At 42.0% G+C, this 19,248-nt stretch overlaps 1 protein-coding gene across 1 annotated transcript in view; it reads left to right on the top strand.

Moving 5' to 3' along the window:
* Positions 1–19,248, top strand: part of COL24A1 (collagen type XXIV alpha 1 chain) — a 232,914-nt gene that overhangs the window by 14,339 nt on the left and 199,327 nt on the right. The window contains exons 3-4 of the mRNA XM_075003270.1: positions 5,425–6,740; positions 19,023–19,076. Coding sequence (XP_074859371.1) covers positions 5,425–6,740; positions 19,023–19,076 — 1,370 coding nt within the window. The remainder of the gene's footprint in view (positions 1–5,424; positions 6,741–19,022; positions 19,077–19,248) is intronic.

Below are 19,248 nucleotides of genomic sequence, written 5' to 3'. Positions count from 1 at the left end.
TAGTTAGCAACTGGACCTGTACAGTAATGTTGAGCTGGCTAGCCCCACTTACCCACTGCAGAGCTAACCAAACAGCTGAAAGGACACATTCCCACATTCTGGGAGGGCTGAAGTGGTGAGAACATCCAACGGTAGCTCCTTCTCATAGCTGCCATGAATAGCAGGGATAGCTTAAATAGACAAGATAGGCATAGGTGCTGGAACTAGGTGTCCTGGGGATGCTGCAACACCCCCTAGCTTGAAGTGGTTTCCATTATATACAGGATTTACAGTTTAGTTCAATAGCTCTCAGCACCCCCATTGTATAAATTGTTCCAGGATTCCTGAAGATAGGCAGAAAATTAGATCCACAAAACAATCCTGGTGCTATAACCTCACAGTGCTGCATCGTGGTTGCTGCTGTGGAACGTTGTCACATGTCACTCTTGCCACACAACAGTAGTTTCAGGCTCTTGTTCTGTCATTAGTCATGGTTCTTATGATTATATTTGCTTGTGAATTAGGGATCCAGCATGCCTGACTCCTAGCTGAAAATTTTCTAGCCATATATTTTTCAATGGAAAATGGCTTTTTTGTGTGTTTCCCTGAAAGGATGGGGAAGAGATAGGGCCAAGTTTATTTCACTTTCCTCCCATCCCATACACCCTCCTCCCACAGCATTGGAATAACAATGAATTTTGCAGGGAATTAGGGAAGAAGGAGGAAAGCAGGAGGCTTTAAAAGTTGTATACAAATAGTTTTAACAAGTTAAGCCAAGCAATTTGTGTCACAAATATCTCTTACTTATTGGGTAAAAGAGTAAGTGAAGCCAGGTGATGTGATCCATGACCTTTAATAAGTGTAGCAAAATAATGGCTTTTATAATGGGTAAGAGTTCAGAGTGTTACATGTTTCTAAAAGCCATGATGAATTTTGAAAACCAAAATTAATATATTCAAACCCACCACAAATCTGACCAGAAATCAAATATCCAAAAATGGAGTTTGTAGCTGCATGTTCGGACATAGTGTGAGTATAGCAGCATAACTGGGGAGGTTTTTTGCTACTTGAACTTACATATCATTTTTTCATTCTTCATTTGCTTGGTGTTTAGCCCTCTGCTGAGCTGCCACTTGTTCAGAGGAAGCTAGTATATTGCAGATATAAAAAGCATTTCTGTTTTCTTTTCACTCAGGGCTTTGGTTATTTTCCTTTTTTCCATTACTCTTTTCAGAAGGAATTAGCACCTTTTTTTCATCCTTTGAAACAAGAAAAGCTAAATTTTATCCTGTTTTTCTCTATTAGCAAACCAAGAGAATAGCTTCTGAAGACTCTTGGGGTATTGGGTACTTTTCAGAACAAACAGAATGAGGATGCAGACTTTAGCATGTTTTCTCTGGGTTTGCTGGTTTGGACACGCGCATGACTTTCATTCATTCTCAAGATGACCTTAGAAAGTTTGTGTGCTCCAGATTTCAAGCGTCTCAGCAGTCGACTTTTTAACTCTCATCTACTGTGACGTCCATCTTTACTTCTCTCACTTCCTTAAATGACAACCAAATTCACCAATAATGACGTTTCCACTCATAACATTTATTTAGAAAAATGCCATGAAATGAACATTTTTGGAAATCGTCAGCATAAAAACACTGCAAGCAGTATAAGGTGCTTATGTTGATGGATAAGGATATTTAACCTGGAGCTTTGTAGTCAGAGGATGGTAGCCTGCCATGGTAGATTTTTCTCCATTTAATATACAAATTGATTGCTGCTCATTAACTCATGTCTTCATAATTTTTGTTAAAGTTCTGCCAACTGAAATCTTTGATTCATCCACCAGATGATCTTCCTATACTACCCTGCTTCAATGTAGCACAACCATCTAGAACAGGGATCAGCAACCTTTCCAAGGCTGAGTGCTGAAATTTGACCTTTTGACCTCCATGTAAGATCCAAGTACCAGTGATACTTTTTAAAGTAACTAATAATCCTATTTACAACAGTGTCATTGATACGTAAATTAAGATGCCGAGCTTTACCATTTAGTCGGTGGTTGGTAGCACTAGCTGGTCTTTTGTTAATCCAGAGGCGGCACGGCTTTGGGCAAGCTCCCAGCTGCATGTTGGTGGAAAGGTGAGGCTGAGCTCCCACCTCGCATGCCAATGAAAATTGGCTCATGTGCCACAATTGGCACTCATGTCGGGGGTTGCTGGCTCCTGATCTAGCAGGATATTTTCTAGAGGTGGCAGCCTCCTGAAGTTCTTCATACATTCGGCCCCAATTGTAGTGATGATGTTTGTGATTTGGGCATGTCTACTCAACTGTTAAGACCACAAAACTTACTCCCACAAGCCAATGAATAGCTACATGAAATAATAACTTTTGGTCACTGATCTCAGGAATCTGGGCTAGACTTCAGTTAGAGACCTAGATTGAAAGGGCCTATAGCCTATTACAAATCCACTGAGCTCTCTAGCCACCCATTATGGGCCAGATTCCACCTGGTTCTTACTTGGGTGCACAGTAGTGGGATGGGGGGGCATAGGAAACTGTTTCCCCTTCCATAGCCTGTGCAAGGGCCAGATAGAATTGTAATCCTTGCACTTTGGACCTACTCCCTTGGTGATGGTATCCTAAAAAATCTGTGGCTAGACCTTCATTCTTCCCCCCATCATGCCCAGCTCAAGCACTGGCCAATGGAGCAGGCTGGCTGCATTGGAGGGAGTATACTGCACTCCGCTAAGGAGCGTAGCAGCAGAGAAGTAACCTATCAGCTCTGGGAAATATTCCAGATCTTTGAAGCACAGTGAATCCTAGTGTTCCTGTAGCATAGTGCAGCATCTCACAACACTGCTGCCTCTTCCTCTGGGCTAAGTGTAACTGACAGAGGCTTGAGCTACGCTAGACCTTATAATCAATTACAGGTACGCAATTGTACCTATAGAAATTTGCGTAGCTAGAATCAACGTATCTGCAGTTGATTGTAAGGACTGTCCTCACTGAGAGAGGTTGACGGTCCCTTTGACCGCCCTCACTCCTCGCGATAGGAGGAGTACGGGGGTTGACTGCCAAACCCAGAGGGATCAAATATGTGCATCTTTACCAGATGGTAAGTGTGGACATACCCACAGTCAAGCTCTGTGCTATACCGTGCTGATACATTTTTCAGAGGGAAGTTCGTATCTAGATCATTGAGGGCCTATTTCCTGAGCTGAATTTCTAAGACTGTCCCTAATAGAGAACGTCAAACCACATTTTGTTACCCCTATTTTAAGAACAGTGCACGCACAATGATTTGTAGAGATACATGTTCACTGCAGAACATTCACGCACTTTTTACATATTCTATTTCCTCACACTTTACATGTGTTTGTACTACTGTCTTCCTGCCTTTGACTCCCTGGCTGATGTTAGGGGGAGTTATCTAACATTTCAAAATCGCATATTGTTTGCTGTTTTGATACGAGTTGTTCCTTTTGGCCTTTTAGATGTTCACTGCTTATGGAAAAAATAATCAGGAAGGGTGTTTTGTTTTTGGTTTTTTTTTTAACTTTGCAATGATAGCATTGGCGACACAAAGAAGTCCTTGAAGAGCCACATGTGGCTTCAGAGCTGCAGGTTGCAGATCCCTGTGCTAAGGCCTTCCATGTCATCTTTACATTTAAATTCCCTGACTTTTGGCAAATAGTCTCAGAGAGGTAGCCATGTTAGTCCGTAACTTTGCAAAACAAAGCAAGCAGTGCTGTAGCACCTTAAAGACTAACAATATTATTTAGTAGGTAATGAGTTTTCATGGGAAAGCCCCACTTCTTCAGATTCTGGAGTGGAATTGAGAGAAAAACTCCGAGAAAACTGTGGAAATTAACTAACTATAAAAATTAAAAAGGAGTGAGGGTGGGGAGAGGAAAGAGTGGGAGAGAAAAAAGAGAGAGAGAAAAAACGTTTGGGAAGTGTCAGTTAAGTGGGATGTCTGCCATCCCTGTGAATATCAAAGGTGGGGAAATTGTCCTTGTAAAGCATAAGATAATTGAGATCTTTGCTGAGTCCCCGGTGAGAGGTGTCAGACTTGTAAATTAATTCCAAGTCAGATGTCTCCCTTTGTAACCGGGTTCTTGATGGAGAAGGAAGGACAGTATTTTTAAGGTATGATTAGTTCAAAAATCATTATCAGTAGACCATTTTGTTTGTATCATCTCTGATTTATCTTTTGCCTCATTATCATTGTGACAAAGTCCACGCTTGTAGGTGTTGTGTTGCAAACACAAATAAAATCCAGCACCACCATAAGATGCTTATAGAGTTAAAATGTGCCATTTAGGTCCAGCCTGTAGTTGGAAACAGATTTCCACTGGGGGCAGCACCAAACCTTTTACGGGGTGCAACTTGTCCTGTGCAGAACAGCAGCTGGCCAGTGCATGGAAATGTCAGAGCCAAGTCTGCTGCCTCACAGAATCACGGGGCTGGAAGAGACCTCAGGAGGTCATCTAGTCCAGCCCCCTGCTTCAAGCAGGATCAACCCCCACTAAGTCATCCCAGTCAGGGCCTTGTCCAGCCGGGACTTAAAAACCTCCATTAGAGTGTTGTTTCCCCAGGGGAACATCTGCACTCCCCAGAGAATAGGGGCTGTAATTCTACCTGATCTTTGCCAGAGCGGTGCAAATACTTCTTCTTGTGCATACGTGTAATGACTAAGCAAAATCCAGCCCATGGCAAATCAAGATTTTTCATTATCAGGTGCATCACTCTTGACAGTTGCATTCCAGCAAAGTATTTGCCATTAGTTTATGATGGATTTAAGTACAGCCTGGGTAAATTAATTATTTTGTGGCAAAACATCCTGCGAAATGGGTAGGCATCTTTCTCCAAAGATATGCTTTCTCTTGCCCTGTCTGTGCTGGCTAGCTGCCTCTACTATCTCGGCACCATTGCAAACTCTCTAACATGGCTGGGACCACTGCAAGGTGTGCAACTAATTTTCAAGCTGTAGAGTGTACTCAGGTTTAGGCTTTTGGTTCCAATTTTTAAATCGCTGCCAAGGAAATCTCTAGGTTTTGTTGTATTTTCTATAGAAATTGAGCCAAGATGTGTCTTTCTTAACATTTGCTATTAATATGGTCAGTAAACCAGAGAGGTGGAAAAGGACACCTAATTTCCACTAAAATTTGTGACCATCCATTTATTTCAAATAGTGTCTTTTCATTTTTTCTGCTCCATTCAAATCACTGACTAACACATCTTACTTTGGGATTTGGTGACCTAACAATGTCCAGTACATTCATTGTGTAATATTAATTTTTTTCAGATGCTGGTATTGATATGGGTATTGTGTAGGTATATGTGTCTATGTAATATATGTATCTATATATCCATTTATGAGCCTAAGAATGAAATAAAACAATATTACATCCTTCCCCTCTTTTTGTTTTTGTCTTTTTTATTTTGCAGGCATAGATGTTCTTCACCAATTAGGCCTTGGTGGGAAAGACATACAACATCCATCAGCAGCGACTACACTGCCCTTGTCATCTCTTCCATTACCTCAGGGGGTTTGCTTAACAGCATCAGGTGTTGTTTTAACCAGAGATGCATACATTGAATCCTCCATCAGTCAAGTCATACCATCAAGTCTAGGGAATCAATTCACATTATTGATTGGGCTACACTCTAATAGAATAAACAATGCTTTTCTTTTCAGTATTAGAAACAAAAACAGACTGCAGTTTGGTGTACAGTTGCTACCAAGGAAGGTAGTGGTACATACTGGAGGGAAGCAGTCTGTATATTTTGATTATAGTATTCATGATGAACAATGGCATTCATTTGCTATTGACATTAGAGACAACACAGTCTCGATGTTTGCCGAATGTGGAAAGAAATATTACAGCAGGCAAACACCTTATAAAGTACAGATATTTGAATTGGATGGTTTGTTTACCTTAGGCCGGATGAATTCTCAGTCTGTCAGCTTTGAAGGAATAATATGTCAACTGGATATTATCCCCTCTGCACAAGCCTCTGCAAACTATTGTAAATACGTGAAACAGCAGTGTCGTCAAGCTGAAACATACCGATCTCTGCCAGGATCTCCTGACTCATCGGTGGGGGTTTCTGGAAACTTCTCAATCAAACAATTTGATGACACCCAATCTGAACATAAATCATTTCACACACAGAAAGAAGCATTAAATCTTCCTATTAATACTACTGTGCCAGTCCAGACCCTATCTGAAGCCTTGGAGATAAGAAATATTACTCCATTGGAGCTTGCAAAATCTGAACCTCAGTCCACAGAAATTAGATCTGAATTAAGTGTCCATGAAAAATTCAGTGTACCAGTTCATCCAGAGAGCTTGAGCAAAAAGAAGAATGGCACCAAAAAAAATCTGGGATCACCTCCAAAGAATTCAGATAATGCCACAGAAGATGTCACAGACAGCAGAAATGAGTCCCCGCTCATCTCTCCTGTAGAACAGAGTAAAATCAGAGAGACAGGAAAAGATGGCAAGGCCAAGCGGTATTCAGATGGACCCTTGATAATGCAACAAATCTTAAACACAGCACTAAACAGGGCTGCCATAGAACAATCTTTGGATAATCAGCTCAGTCCATTGGAGGAAGGTGCGTTTGCTGCTGCTGAGACTTACGATGAAGAAAACAGTTATGACATTGAAGTGGAAAGTTACAATTATGAGTATGAAGATCTTAACAAAATATTTGAAATGGAGAATACAATAGGGCAAAAGGGGGAAACCGGACCTCCAGTAAGTTATTTTTATTGTAAATGTTAATATAACGTAGCAACACACATTTAACAGAGGGGTCTGATATACGTTCTGAAAAATATGCCAACACTGTGACAGAAACTTCCTCTGAATCTCCTGTATAAAGTTATGTCAGCTGTACGAAAAATCTGTCCAGAATGAAATTGTGGCATACATGTATTTTTTTTTATAGTATATTGACGGAATCCGAAAACACTGAGATCTGATAAAATGCTAAGCAAACCAGATCTATTGCTCTTTTTAGCTGCATTAGCTATAAATAGCTACTTAATACATTTATAAAGTTAACACATAGGCTGTGTCTACACGGCCACAAATCTTCGAAATAGCCGAATTTCGAAGATTACTAATGAGGCACTGAACTGAATATTCAGCACCTCATTAGCATTAGGACACTTCCGGCTGTGGTGCTTTGAAAGCCCTGCTTTCAAAAGCGCGCGGCTCGGCGCAGCTACATAGGGGTCCTTTTCAAAAGGAGCCGCCCATTTCAAAATCGACTTATTCCGATCAGTGATCGGGATAAGGGGATTTCGAAAGGTGCGGGGTCCTTTCGAAGATGACCCCCATGTAGCTGCGCCGAGCTGCGCGCTTTTGAAAGCAGGGCTTTCAAAGCGCCGCAGCTGGAAGTGTACTAATACTAATGAGGCGCTGAATATTCAAGTCAGCACCTCATTAGTAATCTTCGAAATGGCCATTAGCATGGCTGTTGCAAAGATTTGTGCCCGTGTAGACACACCCATGCTGTATGTAAGTGGTAAGACTAAAGCAGGATAAGAATGGATCAAATGAACCAAAAAAATACGGTAAATGAATTTGTTGTAAGAATGATAACTTCTCAGCTGAGCAGTGCTCATAGGGTACATCTGCTCCACAATTAGACACCCATGGCTAGTCCATGCCAGCTCACTTGGGCTAAGGGGCTGTTTAATTGCAATGTAGACTTTCAGGTTTGGCTGCAGCCTTTACTCTGGGACCCACCTATCTTGCAGGGTCCTGGATCCCAGCTCTAGCTGAATGTTTGCACCCCTTAGCCCACCCCCATCAGCCCAAGCCAGTGGGCATGGGTCAGTCACAAGTTTTAATTGCAGCGTAGACATATATGTATCAGTTATAATCACATGACAGAAAACAGTTTAATCGGGTAGAAAATATTTGCATGAGACAGGGCACAAAATCTAAATCAGGCACTCGATTCCCATGGGATCTGTGTATAACCGTCTGCTTAGACCATTCTGACATTAACTAAAATTCTATTACTGAGGCTGCTCTGCAGCCCAACCTATTAGGGCATATGGTTGCCAACTCTCCAGGCATTAAAGATTAATCTTTAGTTAAAGATTGGCAGGTGAGGAAACTTTCAGGAATATGTTGAAACAAAACTGACAACCTTACCAGGGCACCAGTAGTGCTTCAGAGATAGTGTAAGTGTGAGCTGGGCTCTCTAGGTGCAAAGAGAGAGAGAAAAAATACCCCAAAAGTTACTTGAGTAAAAGTACAGCTGCACTGGAAGGGGGGAGAGTACTTAAGTAAAAGTCACCAGTGTCCCTGTGGAAAACTGCTTGAGTGAGTGTACACACATGCGCATGCACACACAGAGCCCACATCTTAATTATACTCAAGTATCCAGAACTGAAAGCAGCTGCACTTTTACTCAAGTAACTTTTTGGGTACTTTTCCCACCTCTAAACGCAAGTCTCTATGCACTGTTCCTAACAGAAACTTGTCCCACGGGGCAGGAACCCTTTATTCCACACCCCCATCCCAATGGAAAAACACCAGGTTCAAGATGGAATCCAGTCCCAGCGAACGTGGTCATTTGTCTTTCCAGGATCAGCCACAGTTTGGGCTTATAGGACAAATAGGAACATTCATAGGTTGTTGGTTTGAGTACTGAATAATTGAGTTTCCCAAGCATCAGTAAAGACCCTCAGTAGCGCATTAGAATTGTAAACAGATCCATGCTTCACATACAAGAAATACATGCACACAAAAATAAGATATACAAATTCAGCAGATTGTAACTGTAAAATCTATATTACCTGTTTTGCATAAAGCATATTTGAGTTATGTGTATTCATAACCCAGTTTTCATAAAGCATTGGGTGAGCCCTGTGACACCCTTCCCCCAAACTCCTTGTCCAACCCACTTCCTCCAGAGCCTGCACCCTCTGCCCACAACCCATCCTGCCCTCAAACTTCCTTCACCTTTGGTTCCCAAACTCTATCCAAAGGCCTGTACCCAGTGCCCCCAACCCCTGCCCCAGGCTGGTGCCAGCATCCCTCACTTTCTCCTGCACCCACATTCCTTCCCAGAACCTGCAGCCTAGATCCCTACCTGTACCCTGCACCTCTCCTGTACCCCAAGCCCCAGAGCCTGCCCTCTCTCCTGCCCTCCGATCTCCTTCTCCAGCCGAGAGCCCAGCACCCAGCAGTGAAACTCCCTCCCAGAGCTGCACCCCTTCCCACCCATATTACCTCTTGGATCTTTATGTGGCTGTGGGGGTGTGTGGGCTCTGGGCATTCTGGGCACCACCAGCACTTTTGCAAGCCTGCATCAGTATCTAGGCCTTTCAGGAATTAGCCCAGGTGGGTTCCAAGAACAACCCAGACACATGGCTAAGGGAAAGTTTATTTTACTAGGACTATCAGGAAAGCGAAGGTTGCAAATAGCTTAAATGGTTTCAGTTGAAAGGGAGCAACAGTGGTGCTTGATTGGGTGGATCCCTGGGGGCAGTCCAGTTGAAAGACAGTGTTCTTCATGTGTAGTGCTGGGAGTGCCCTCACCAGTCCAGTTTGTACACCAAGAACATAGGGACGTAAAGTTGTCTAGGCCGGGATCAGTATATGTCTCTTACTGAGGCCTCTGCACTGTCTCCACACCCAGCTGCTGCTTTTGCTTAAGTGCCACATCGGCCTGCATCCTTTGTAATGTCCAGCACTCACAGTCTGTTTCACATGCTGCTCTGTGTCTGTTCCTGCCTCCCGTTCCTCTCCAACTCTGCTTGCCACAAGGTCACTGCCTCAGCTTCCCTGCAGTTCCTTGTGTCCCTGCTGCTGCACCTACAGTACAGACTGAGCCCAGGCAGTTCCTCACCTGGGCAGGAGAAAAGGCCATGCTGGGTAGGGGGGTTGATGGGAGTTGCAGTCCCTTGCTTTACAGTTCCATCACACAATGCTTTTCATTAATAACTGTGAAAAGCAATTTCTGAAATGTATGAAAATGCTTGTTTGTACTTCTTTGATGTGAACATATTTGTCCTCTTCTTTTATATGTGCAGTATCTAAACACCTCCCTAATATATGCAGATAGACACTAATTCATGCGAGGTTGCAGGCTAACTGTAGAATGTTTCCCAACATGCTTACTTAACTTGAGTAATATGATAGTTGATTCTTATTTGAGTTTCTGGGTGAGCTCCAGAAACCAGAGCATGGAGTAGATAATTCCACTTGTGCTCCTCTGTGTGTTTGTGGTTGTTACTGGAAAGTTATTTGATATATGTCACTGCGCCTCTAATGTAGGTTTGAATTGTTTGAATATGTCCATAAATTTAGTGTGTGTATTCTTTCTCAGCACAGCAGATATCTTTTCATAAAAATTAGTCATCAGCACTAAAAATCCTATCTAAAAGCCCAATTCCTACTTCAAATAAGATCCAGATGCTAAGGGCTAGAGAGACAATTGAGAAATGATGTGCTAAAAAAAAGTAATTTAAAGATAACCCATGAGTGATCTTGCTTCCTAGACCTGAACATGCCAGTTTTTCATGTTGTTGTTTTTGCCCTTTGTAATATTATTTCTATATTTCTGTCACTAAGTCTGTGGCTGTTAGTTGTTTGTAAAGGTGAGGACATTTTATAATCACCAATGGATTGTGTTGAGCTGGAAAAGATAGCACAAAAATTTAATGACAAGATTTCAGTCTCTCAGAAAAATCAAATCTGTTATTTGACAAATAGCACTGAAATCTTTATGGGACATATTTATTTTTGCCACTACAGTAACACCCAGAGACTTCAACCACAATCAGGGTCCCACTGTGGAAGCTGCTTTTCATACATTTGTAGTAGGCAACAGTCTGTAATTCAGAGGGCTTATGATCTAAATAGACAAGACAGGCAAAGGAAATGTCAATATCCCCTTATACAGAAGCAGAACTGGAAGATGCAAAAAAATTAAGAGTCTGATCCCTTTAGGCATGGGTTGAACCTTAAGCATGTGAGTACTCCTTTTGAAATAAATGGGACTATTTGCATGCTTAAAATTAAATGTGCTTGAGTGCTTTTCTGGATCAGAGATCCAAAGCATCTTGTTGAAGGTCACCCAGAGGAAGTCTGTGGAAGAGCCAGGAATTTAGCCTAGATCTTCTGAGCTCCAGTCCAATGCCTTTGTTACAAGGTCATCTGGCATACAGGAGGGAAAATACAGAGTTTGCTGCCATAGCAGGAACTCCTGACAGGAACCTGGCCTTGTCTACACTAGGTTTTTGGAGGTGACTTAAACCAAAGGGAACTCTGGAGAAATGCAATCTGCAAATCCAGAGGGACACAAGGGCTGACAGTCTGACTGGCGTCTGTTCCCTGGGGCATGTTCTTTTCTCCCTCTCTGAGTCTTGTACATTTCTAGAAGAGCCAGTGCTAATCTAGTCTTATCTATTCAGTCACATAATTCCATTTCCTAACTAAATCTGCCTCATTGAACAGTAATTCACCTCCAAACCAACACTTGCATAATAGATACATGTAAGCCTCACCCTTTAACTCTTATCACTGGAGAACCTGAGGAAACAGCAGCAAAGGACTTTCAAAGTTCCCCCATATTAAGAAAATGCTGAGGAGAGATGAAAAAAATATTATTTTTCTCATTATGTGGCTGGTTTGAACCTCTTTTCAAGGACTCAACACAGAAATAATGTTCAACGTATTGGAGTTGACAAGTAATAATTCGCTTTTGTGGTTTTCAAACTCCTCAGCTTTGCTTTAGCTTTATAATCTTCCACCATAACTGACTCTTGCCTAGTATAATTAGGGCCCCCTGTATTCCATGATCCCACAGCTATGGAATTCGTCCTTTCCACAGAAATTTAAACTTTCATTTATGGATAGCATATGGTTAGTCACCCTTCTCTTTTGTATTTTTATAAATCTAAATAAAGCATAAATAAAAAAACCCACTAGCCCTTATGGTTGCTAAAATCCCTTCTTAACTAAGGGGTGAGTGTAAATTGGTGCAGTGTTGTCCTCCTGACCGAGCACTGTCCCATTCACCTCATTGCAGTAACGCTTGTCGTGGACCAGTGGGGTAGGCACTGTACAAACACAGAACAAAAAGAAGGTCCCTGCCCCGAAGAGGTTGTAGACTTGAAACACAAATATAACAATATAAATAAATCACCCTGTTTATTATGAAGAACACTGCTGGTCATTTTAATGGAAACTGAGCTAACGTGCTTCTTGCACAATCTTAAATCACCTACCTTGACTTCCCAAATACCCACACCTTCTTCAAAAACCTCCATCTTCATCTCTGCAAGCTGATTTAGGGCCAGAATACAAGTAGAATTTAATAGCAAAAATAAGTAACAGAAGGGCTATGTCTACACTAGCCAAAAACTTCTAAATGGCCATGCAAATGGCCATTTCGCAATTTACTAATGAAGCGCTGAAATATATATTCAGCTCTTCATTAGCATGCGGGCGGCCACGGCACTTTGAAATTGACGTGGCTCGCCGCTGCGCGGCTCGTCCAGATGGGGCTCCTTTTCGAAAGGACCCCGCCTACTTCGAAGTCCCCTTATTCCTATGAGCAGATGGCATTTGCATGGCCATTTCGAAGTTTTTGGTTAGTGTAGACACAGCCAAGGTGTTATAATTATATATAATTTATTTTCATACCTAAGTGAAAAAGCCTACATTTTTGAATTCTTCTGAAGCTAAGGGACGATTTCCAGTTTGCTGCACTGCCTTGTGTTAGAAACCAGAGGATTTTGCTGTAAAATTTGGATCTGGTATACAATGCTTCTGATGTTAATGGTATCACTTTAGGCAATCCTGGAGATTCTAGCTTGCCCAATTCACTATGGAAGGGATTTCCAGAACTATAAGGCTACATTTATGAAAGACTGTGCCATTGTTTGGAAATAATTTACACAATTTGCGCAATGCACTGAAGTTCAGAATAAAGAGCTATTTCGAAAGTTCTGTTACACCGCTGACAATAAGGGGTAGCAGAACCAGAATAGCGTTATACTTCTGTATCCAGAAATAGCATCCACAATGTAAACATAGAGTAAGAGAAGGAGACCAGTCACACAATTAATTGAATATCCTCTGATTGTGGCTCATGATGTACTTCCATGCAATTTGTAGAGTGAAGTGCTTGCCCGTATTTTGGCTGGAAATTTTGAAAATGAAGTGGCATAAAAATAGTCCTAATAAAGCTGAAATATTCTTTTATTTCAGGACGATACATTGCGTTGTCAGCATTAAGGTGTTTTACCAGATTGGCTAAGAGGCACAGTTGAAATCAAACATGAATATTGTTTCATTCACCTCTTAATTCTTTATTAAAAGGAAATGATAGTAACTGGTTCCAACACCTTATTAAGAGAAGTAATTCTACCAATAGTCTGCACATCAAATTTCCATTAAAGTCCGTAGGCTTTCTGCGTGCTGAACTGTAGCTGGACCAGCATCTAGGATCTGATGTAGCAAATGCCAGCTACTGTGGGACTACACCTGATATGGTACCTGTGTATCTCAAGCTAGGTCTCCAGTAGCCGGGGAAGATAGAACACTTAAGTTCAATCTTTTGGGGCACCGTTTTGCCTTCCGGGATCTATATTGAACCTGGAACTCCCCATGAGCCACAAGGATTAAGGAATGTTGATGGGAGGAGTGCTCTTGTCAGCATTCAGCAGTGAGGACAGGGACCAATGTTGATGGCTGCAAAATCAATTTTTGGTATGTACTTGGCGTACATAAAATTGTGTAGCAGCCATCGACGTTCCCAAGAAGTGTAGACTGGCCATAATAAGACCCAGATTCTGTAAATGACTCTGCAGGTATACCTCTGCACCCATGTGGAGCTGTACAGAAGTCAGAGGACTCATGAAAGAGCAGGAGGTAACCATCATGAAGTCATTGGGGCCTGAGTCCTTGCAGGATTGGCCCCTAATTATTTGTGACTCTTGTAGTATTCCTCAACAACAGCGGGAGTCTTTCCTCATAGGTGTACAGTAAACCCTAGCATCCACGAGAAGCATACATGAAAAAAGTATATAAGAATGATGATTATTAAACAACTCATATTAAGCAGGTTTATTTTAAATTTGCATCTCTAGTACCATCTACAAGATAATGTACAATTATTACATTGATGTACAAAGCATTGATCTTGTTCATCATACAAAATATAATATGCTATTCAGTTGTTAGGAAAGACTATTGAAATGAACCACCAAATTTTCTTGGTTGGGGACATTAAAATTGACTCAGGAATGATTGGACTTAATTTCTGTTGGTTGTCCAGAAGCTGTTGGGAGTTGGTTTGTGTGGGTATCTAGAACTAACTTTCTATGTCAGTATAAAAATAGAAGATACGCAGATAAAGATTCTGGCCACATAGAACAGTTCTAGGGATTGTTGGCAGTTAGTTTTGCAACATGCATAAATAGATCTGTATGGCTTATAAAGCAAAAAGTAGTTCTTTTTATAGTTTTATACCATTCATCGTCATTAGACCCATAAAACAATTGCTCATTATTTAATTAATACACAAATTGTCTAGTGTGCAGCATGTACAGGTTAAACCTCTCTAGTCCAGCATTCTCTCATTTGGCAACATCTGTAACCCAGCATGATTTTAGCTGAACTGCCACATATCATGGATGTGGCCAAGTTTCCCATGCTCCCATAAAGTTTGTTTATCCCACCAGTCCTGGCTGTCAGTATTCTGTGCTGTTATTTAGCTTTAATTTACCCCTACCTGCCTTCTAAGAGTCCAGTAAGCTGTGGGGATGTTGGTAATGTGCTAAACCACATTGGCCTCCCAGGGTCTGGCAAATTCTCTAATTTGGCCTCCAAGGGTGCTGGATTAGAGAGGTTCAATTCGCAGGTGCTACTCAAGAGACAAAATACAATAAAAAAGTAATCTTAAAAAATTAGAAGCTAAACAGGCCCAAATACATGTCCAGCCACACCAATCAAATACGGTGCAAGGATAGCACAGAGATGTATATATGCATTAATATTTTCATAAGGAGAAAATACACTTTCAAACTGTCAAAACACTTTATTTTGAGGGAAGTGGAGTCAGTATCTGAAGAGGGGTATAGAAAGAGCTTCACATTACAATTAAAAAGACTGTACTGTAACTTCTAAACATTTTATTTCTCCACTTCAGGAAGAAATGTGGTTAACTTCTTCCCATGTGCAGGTCCAGGATAACTTGCTGTGCATGAAGCATGTGCTCACTTCAGTGATTCAGAAAGAAGGAATAGGAAATAGTTCCTCCAGATGTAAGAAGACAGGGAAACTCAAAGCTTTTTTTAGCTATATTTTTGGAACTCTTGCTCAACAAGAATACCAGATCAAGCTTTGTGTTTCTGTCTGCTCTTCTTTTATTCTTGGAAGTGGAATGCACACAAGGGCCTTGTCTGTGCAAGAGAGATTTGGCATGCTAGCTAGTGCTTGCATGATGGCTGCCATTTTGGCTGACTCAGGGAGTGAACTGGGGACTTAAAGAGCTTACAATGTGATCTATTACAGCATGAACTATAGCACCAAGGCCCTATACCATCTTTTTGTAACAGACTCACATCCTCTTCAGATTAGGCTCAGAGAAGAATCTGTAACATTCATTCACAAGTGGGTTGTGATTAGTCCCTAGTCCAGTAGGCCTGTAATGCACCATTATCTCCACACCTAAAAATGTTCCCAAGGGTATACAGGCAACAGCACCACTATTAGAATTAACTTGTTTTAGGGAAGTTTAAACATTCTGTTGATCTCTACCATGCAGTCCTCTTACCTGTACAATGCCAGGGTGTATGAGGATTGCTGTAATTGTAATCCTGACTGCACAAAGTTTTTTTCTTCCCCTACTGTGTTACACTCACTACGTAAAGAGCCTTCATGGTCCACTTTCTTCAGTTCATGGGAAGCCTACTACCTGCCCAATTAGTTCTGTACATGGCAAAGGGCTTGTCTACACTTGCCCCCAACTTCGAAGGAGGCATGTTAGTCAGGGCGATGGGAGATTACTAATGAAGTGCTGCAGCAACTTCGAAGTGTCAAATTTTTGAGGTGTAAAGGCATGTCGAAGTTCCCACGGCTACACGCATGCCGGCACTTTGAAGTTTGACACTTCGAAGTTGCCACGGGGCAGAATTAGCCTAATTAAGTGCTGTGTATTCACCGCGGCACTTCATTAGTAATCTCCCATCGCCCAGATTAACATGCCCCCTTTGAAGTGGGGGGCATGTGTAGACCCAGCCAAAGAGAATTAAAAGTGCTTGATTTCTTGCCTTACTATTTTCTATACTCCCACTCTGCATCTACACACAAAGGCCGCGTCTACACGTGCACGCTACTTTGAAGTAGCGGCACCAACTTCGAAATAGCACCCGTCACGGCTACACGTGTTGGGCACTATTTCGAAGTTGAAATCGACGTTAGGCGGTGAGACGTCGAAGTCGCTAACCCCATGAGGGGATGGGAATAGCGCCCTACTTCGAAGTTGAACGTCAAAGTAGGGCACGTGTAGCCGATCCGCATCCCGCAACATCGAAATAGCGGGGTCCGCCATGGTGGCCATCAGCTGAGGGGTTGAGAGACGCTCTCTCTCCAGCCCCTGCGGGGCTCTATGGTCACCGTGTGCAGCAGCCCTTAGCCCAGGGCTTCTGGCTGCTGCTGCGGCAGCTGGGGATCCATGCTGCATGCACAACCAGTTGTCGGCTCTGTGTATTTTGTGTTGTTTAGTGCAACTGTGTCTGGGAGGGGCCCTTTAAGGGAGCGGCTTGCTGTTGAGTCTGCCCTGTGACCCTGTCTGCAGCTGTTCCTGGCACCCTTATTTCAATGTGTGCTACTTTGGTGTGTAGACGTTCCCTCGCAGCGCCTATTTCGATGTGGTGCTGCCCAACGTCGAAGTTGAACGTCGACATTGCCAGCCCTGGAGGACGTGTAGACGTTATTCATCGAAATAGCTTATTTTGATGTAGCGTGCACATGTAGACGTAGCCAAAATGCGTTTTGTCATCAGCCTGTCAACAAAACTCAGCACTTTTGCTGACAGCGTTCTGCCTCTCCGTAATGAGGAATAACACCTTTGTTGACAGTTTCTGTCAACAAAAAAGCCAGGTAGATACTCTGGGGGGCCCTTCTGTCATCAGACAGGGCTTCTGGTTCACTGGGAAGCCCTGTCTGCTGAGCTTCCAGTTGGCCATTCTGTTGAGAGAGGGCTGTGGAGTCTGGCTGCTCTCTGTCAACAGAGTGGTTTGCTCTTTCAGTCTGCTTTTGTGTGTGGATGTGATCTGTCAACAGAAGTTTTATTGGAAGATCTCTCTCTGCGCTACAGCTGTAGTGTAGATGCAGCCCCAAAACCCCTGTGGAGGGCTCCCTTAAGCCAGTATATGCATACTGCTCTAGTAAAGACAGTTGGTCTGTCATAGTCTGATGTCCCTAGTCAGTGTTGGCTTCCATCCCATTGAAAGTTGTTTGTCTATTTCAAAAGGAATAGATATTAATTTTTCCTAAGATCTAATATATTTATTCTGAATATTACTCATCATAAATTTATTCATGGAGGGCCCATAAAAAACATTGGGAAGTTATTTGGATAGTGCTAAGCACGTACCTTCTTCACATTTTCTGGTTAGGTTGGCTATTGCATCTCAGCCATAGTAGTAATCCTTGTGCTTTCCTTCATCGCCCCCACTGATTTTAAATCATTCTGAACAGTGTTAAGCAGTACAGTGAGAGCTGTTTAAAGTATTTTACCCAGTGCACAAGCTGAGTAATTCAGTTGCAAGCAGGAGAGGTTGGGACGAGTTGGGACCTCAGGGCAGGAAGCGGTGATGGAATCATTCTCTCAGGCTATTCCAGGCTATTCCAGGATTGGTAGTGCGGTAGGTAGTCTCTGTGGATTCACCCTCTGTCCCCTCATTTCTCACCTACCTTCTGGGGAGCGGGAGCAGTGAGACTGAGCGTGACCCACAGTGGGATTGCCTGAATGAGGTCCTAATATCTTGCCACTTGCCTTCCTCTGCTTTGAAAGTGTATCTGTTCTGCTACAGCCACCTTCATGGGAACAGGAATTTCATGTGTTCGTCAAGGAGGAGTCTCAAGTTCTACCCCTTTACCCTGCAACCTCACTGAAGTAAATGAAAGGGCATACTTTACAGCACTAGCCAGAGCAGAATTTGGTTTAGGATTCTCACCATAATTTGAGCTCAGATGAAACACTGTCTTTGCTCTCAAAAGTTAACAAGTAAAATATAAAAAGGGATCTTTTCTAGTGTCAAAGCTGTTAGTATCTCACACATGGTACTGTGTTTTTAGGACTGTTACAATTATTAATGATCAGATTTATTTGGAGAGGTTACAGCTGCTCATAAGACAGTTCATGAATTTACTTGGTAAAAATCAAGAAGTTTTTTCTTTGAAAAGGTGTGTTATCAGTTCAAAAATATGAATGTAAAGAATCAAATAACGTGCTATCAAGGATTCCAATCAGGCATTCATAATTAGGAATTTGAACAAGTCTTCGGGCATGCCTGTTGTTTCTTTTCTTTAGTGTCTGCCTTTTCTCTGAGTTGTTATTTAGTTTTTATAGTAGTTAACTTCTCAGTTGCCTAAAATGATACATACATTGCTTGGGGTGTAAATGTTTGAATTAGTATGCCATGTTTTTAATTTAGTGAGTTAATTGTTTTCTTTGAAATATGCTGCACTTCTTTGTTTCTAGGCTTTGAAATGGATTCTTCTTCCTGTAATAAAAATTAATGTGTTTAAAATTTATGCACTAAGATGAGAGTTACAAGCCTTATGCATAACATAATTTTAACCATAAGTCTCCAGTTGAGAGCCAGATTGGGGAAAAGCACATTGTATTTTAGTTTTGGGCTCTGCTTCCAAAATGAGAAGCTTTTGTAATCTGAAAATCATCACTTGGCTGGCTGTAGGAGTGCTAGTCAGATTATGACCTGTAGCACAATGATTGACCATCTCTTAGCCTTCACTGTTTGCTTTTTGTACCTCCAGGGTCCCCCAGGTCCTCCAGGTTTACCTGGTCTGTCAGGGAAGAGAGGTCCAAGGGTGAGTAAAATGCCTTTAATTTTCTACAGAAGTACACTGGAGAATGATAATAAAATCAATCTTTGTATCATCACTTGATTCTAGAGTATATTGATATATTAGTCAGCTAGGAAGCTTTTGCTCTTTGATCTCATCATATAATTGGCTCGAATAAATTAAGCCAGGACAGATA

This window comes from Carettochelys insculpta, chromosome 9 (assembly GCF_033958435.1).
Source record: "Carettochelys insculpta isolate YL-2023 chromosome 9, ASM3395843v1, whole genome shotgun sequence".
In the NCBI taxonomy this organism is placed as follows: domain Eukaryota; kingdom Metazoa; phylum Chordata; order Testudines; family Carettochelyidae; genus Carettochelys; species Carettochelys insculpta.
The sequence above is the reverse complement of the archived record's forward strand: the minus strand, read 5'-3'. Positions and strand labels throughout refer to the sequence as shown.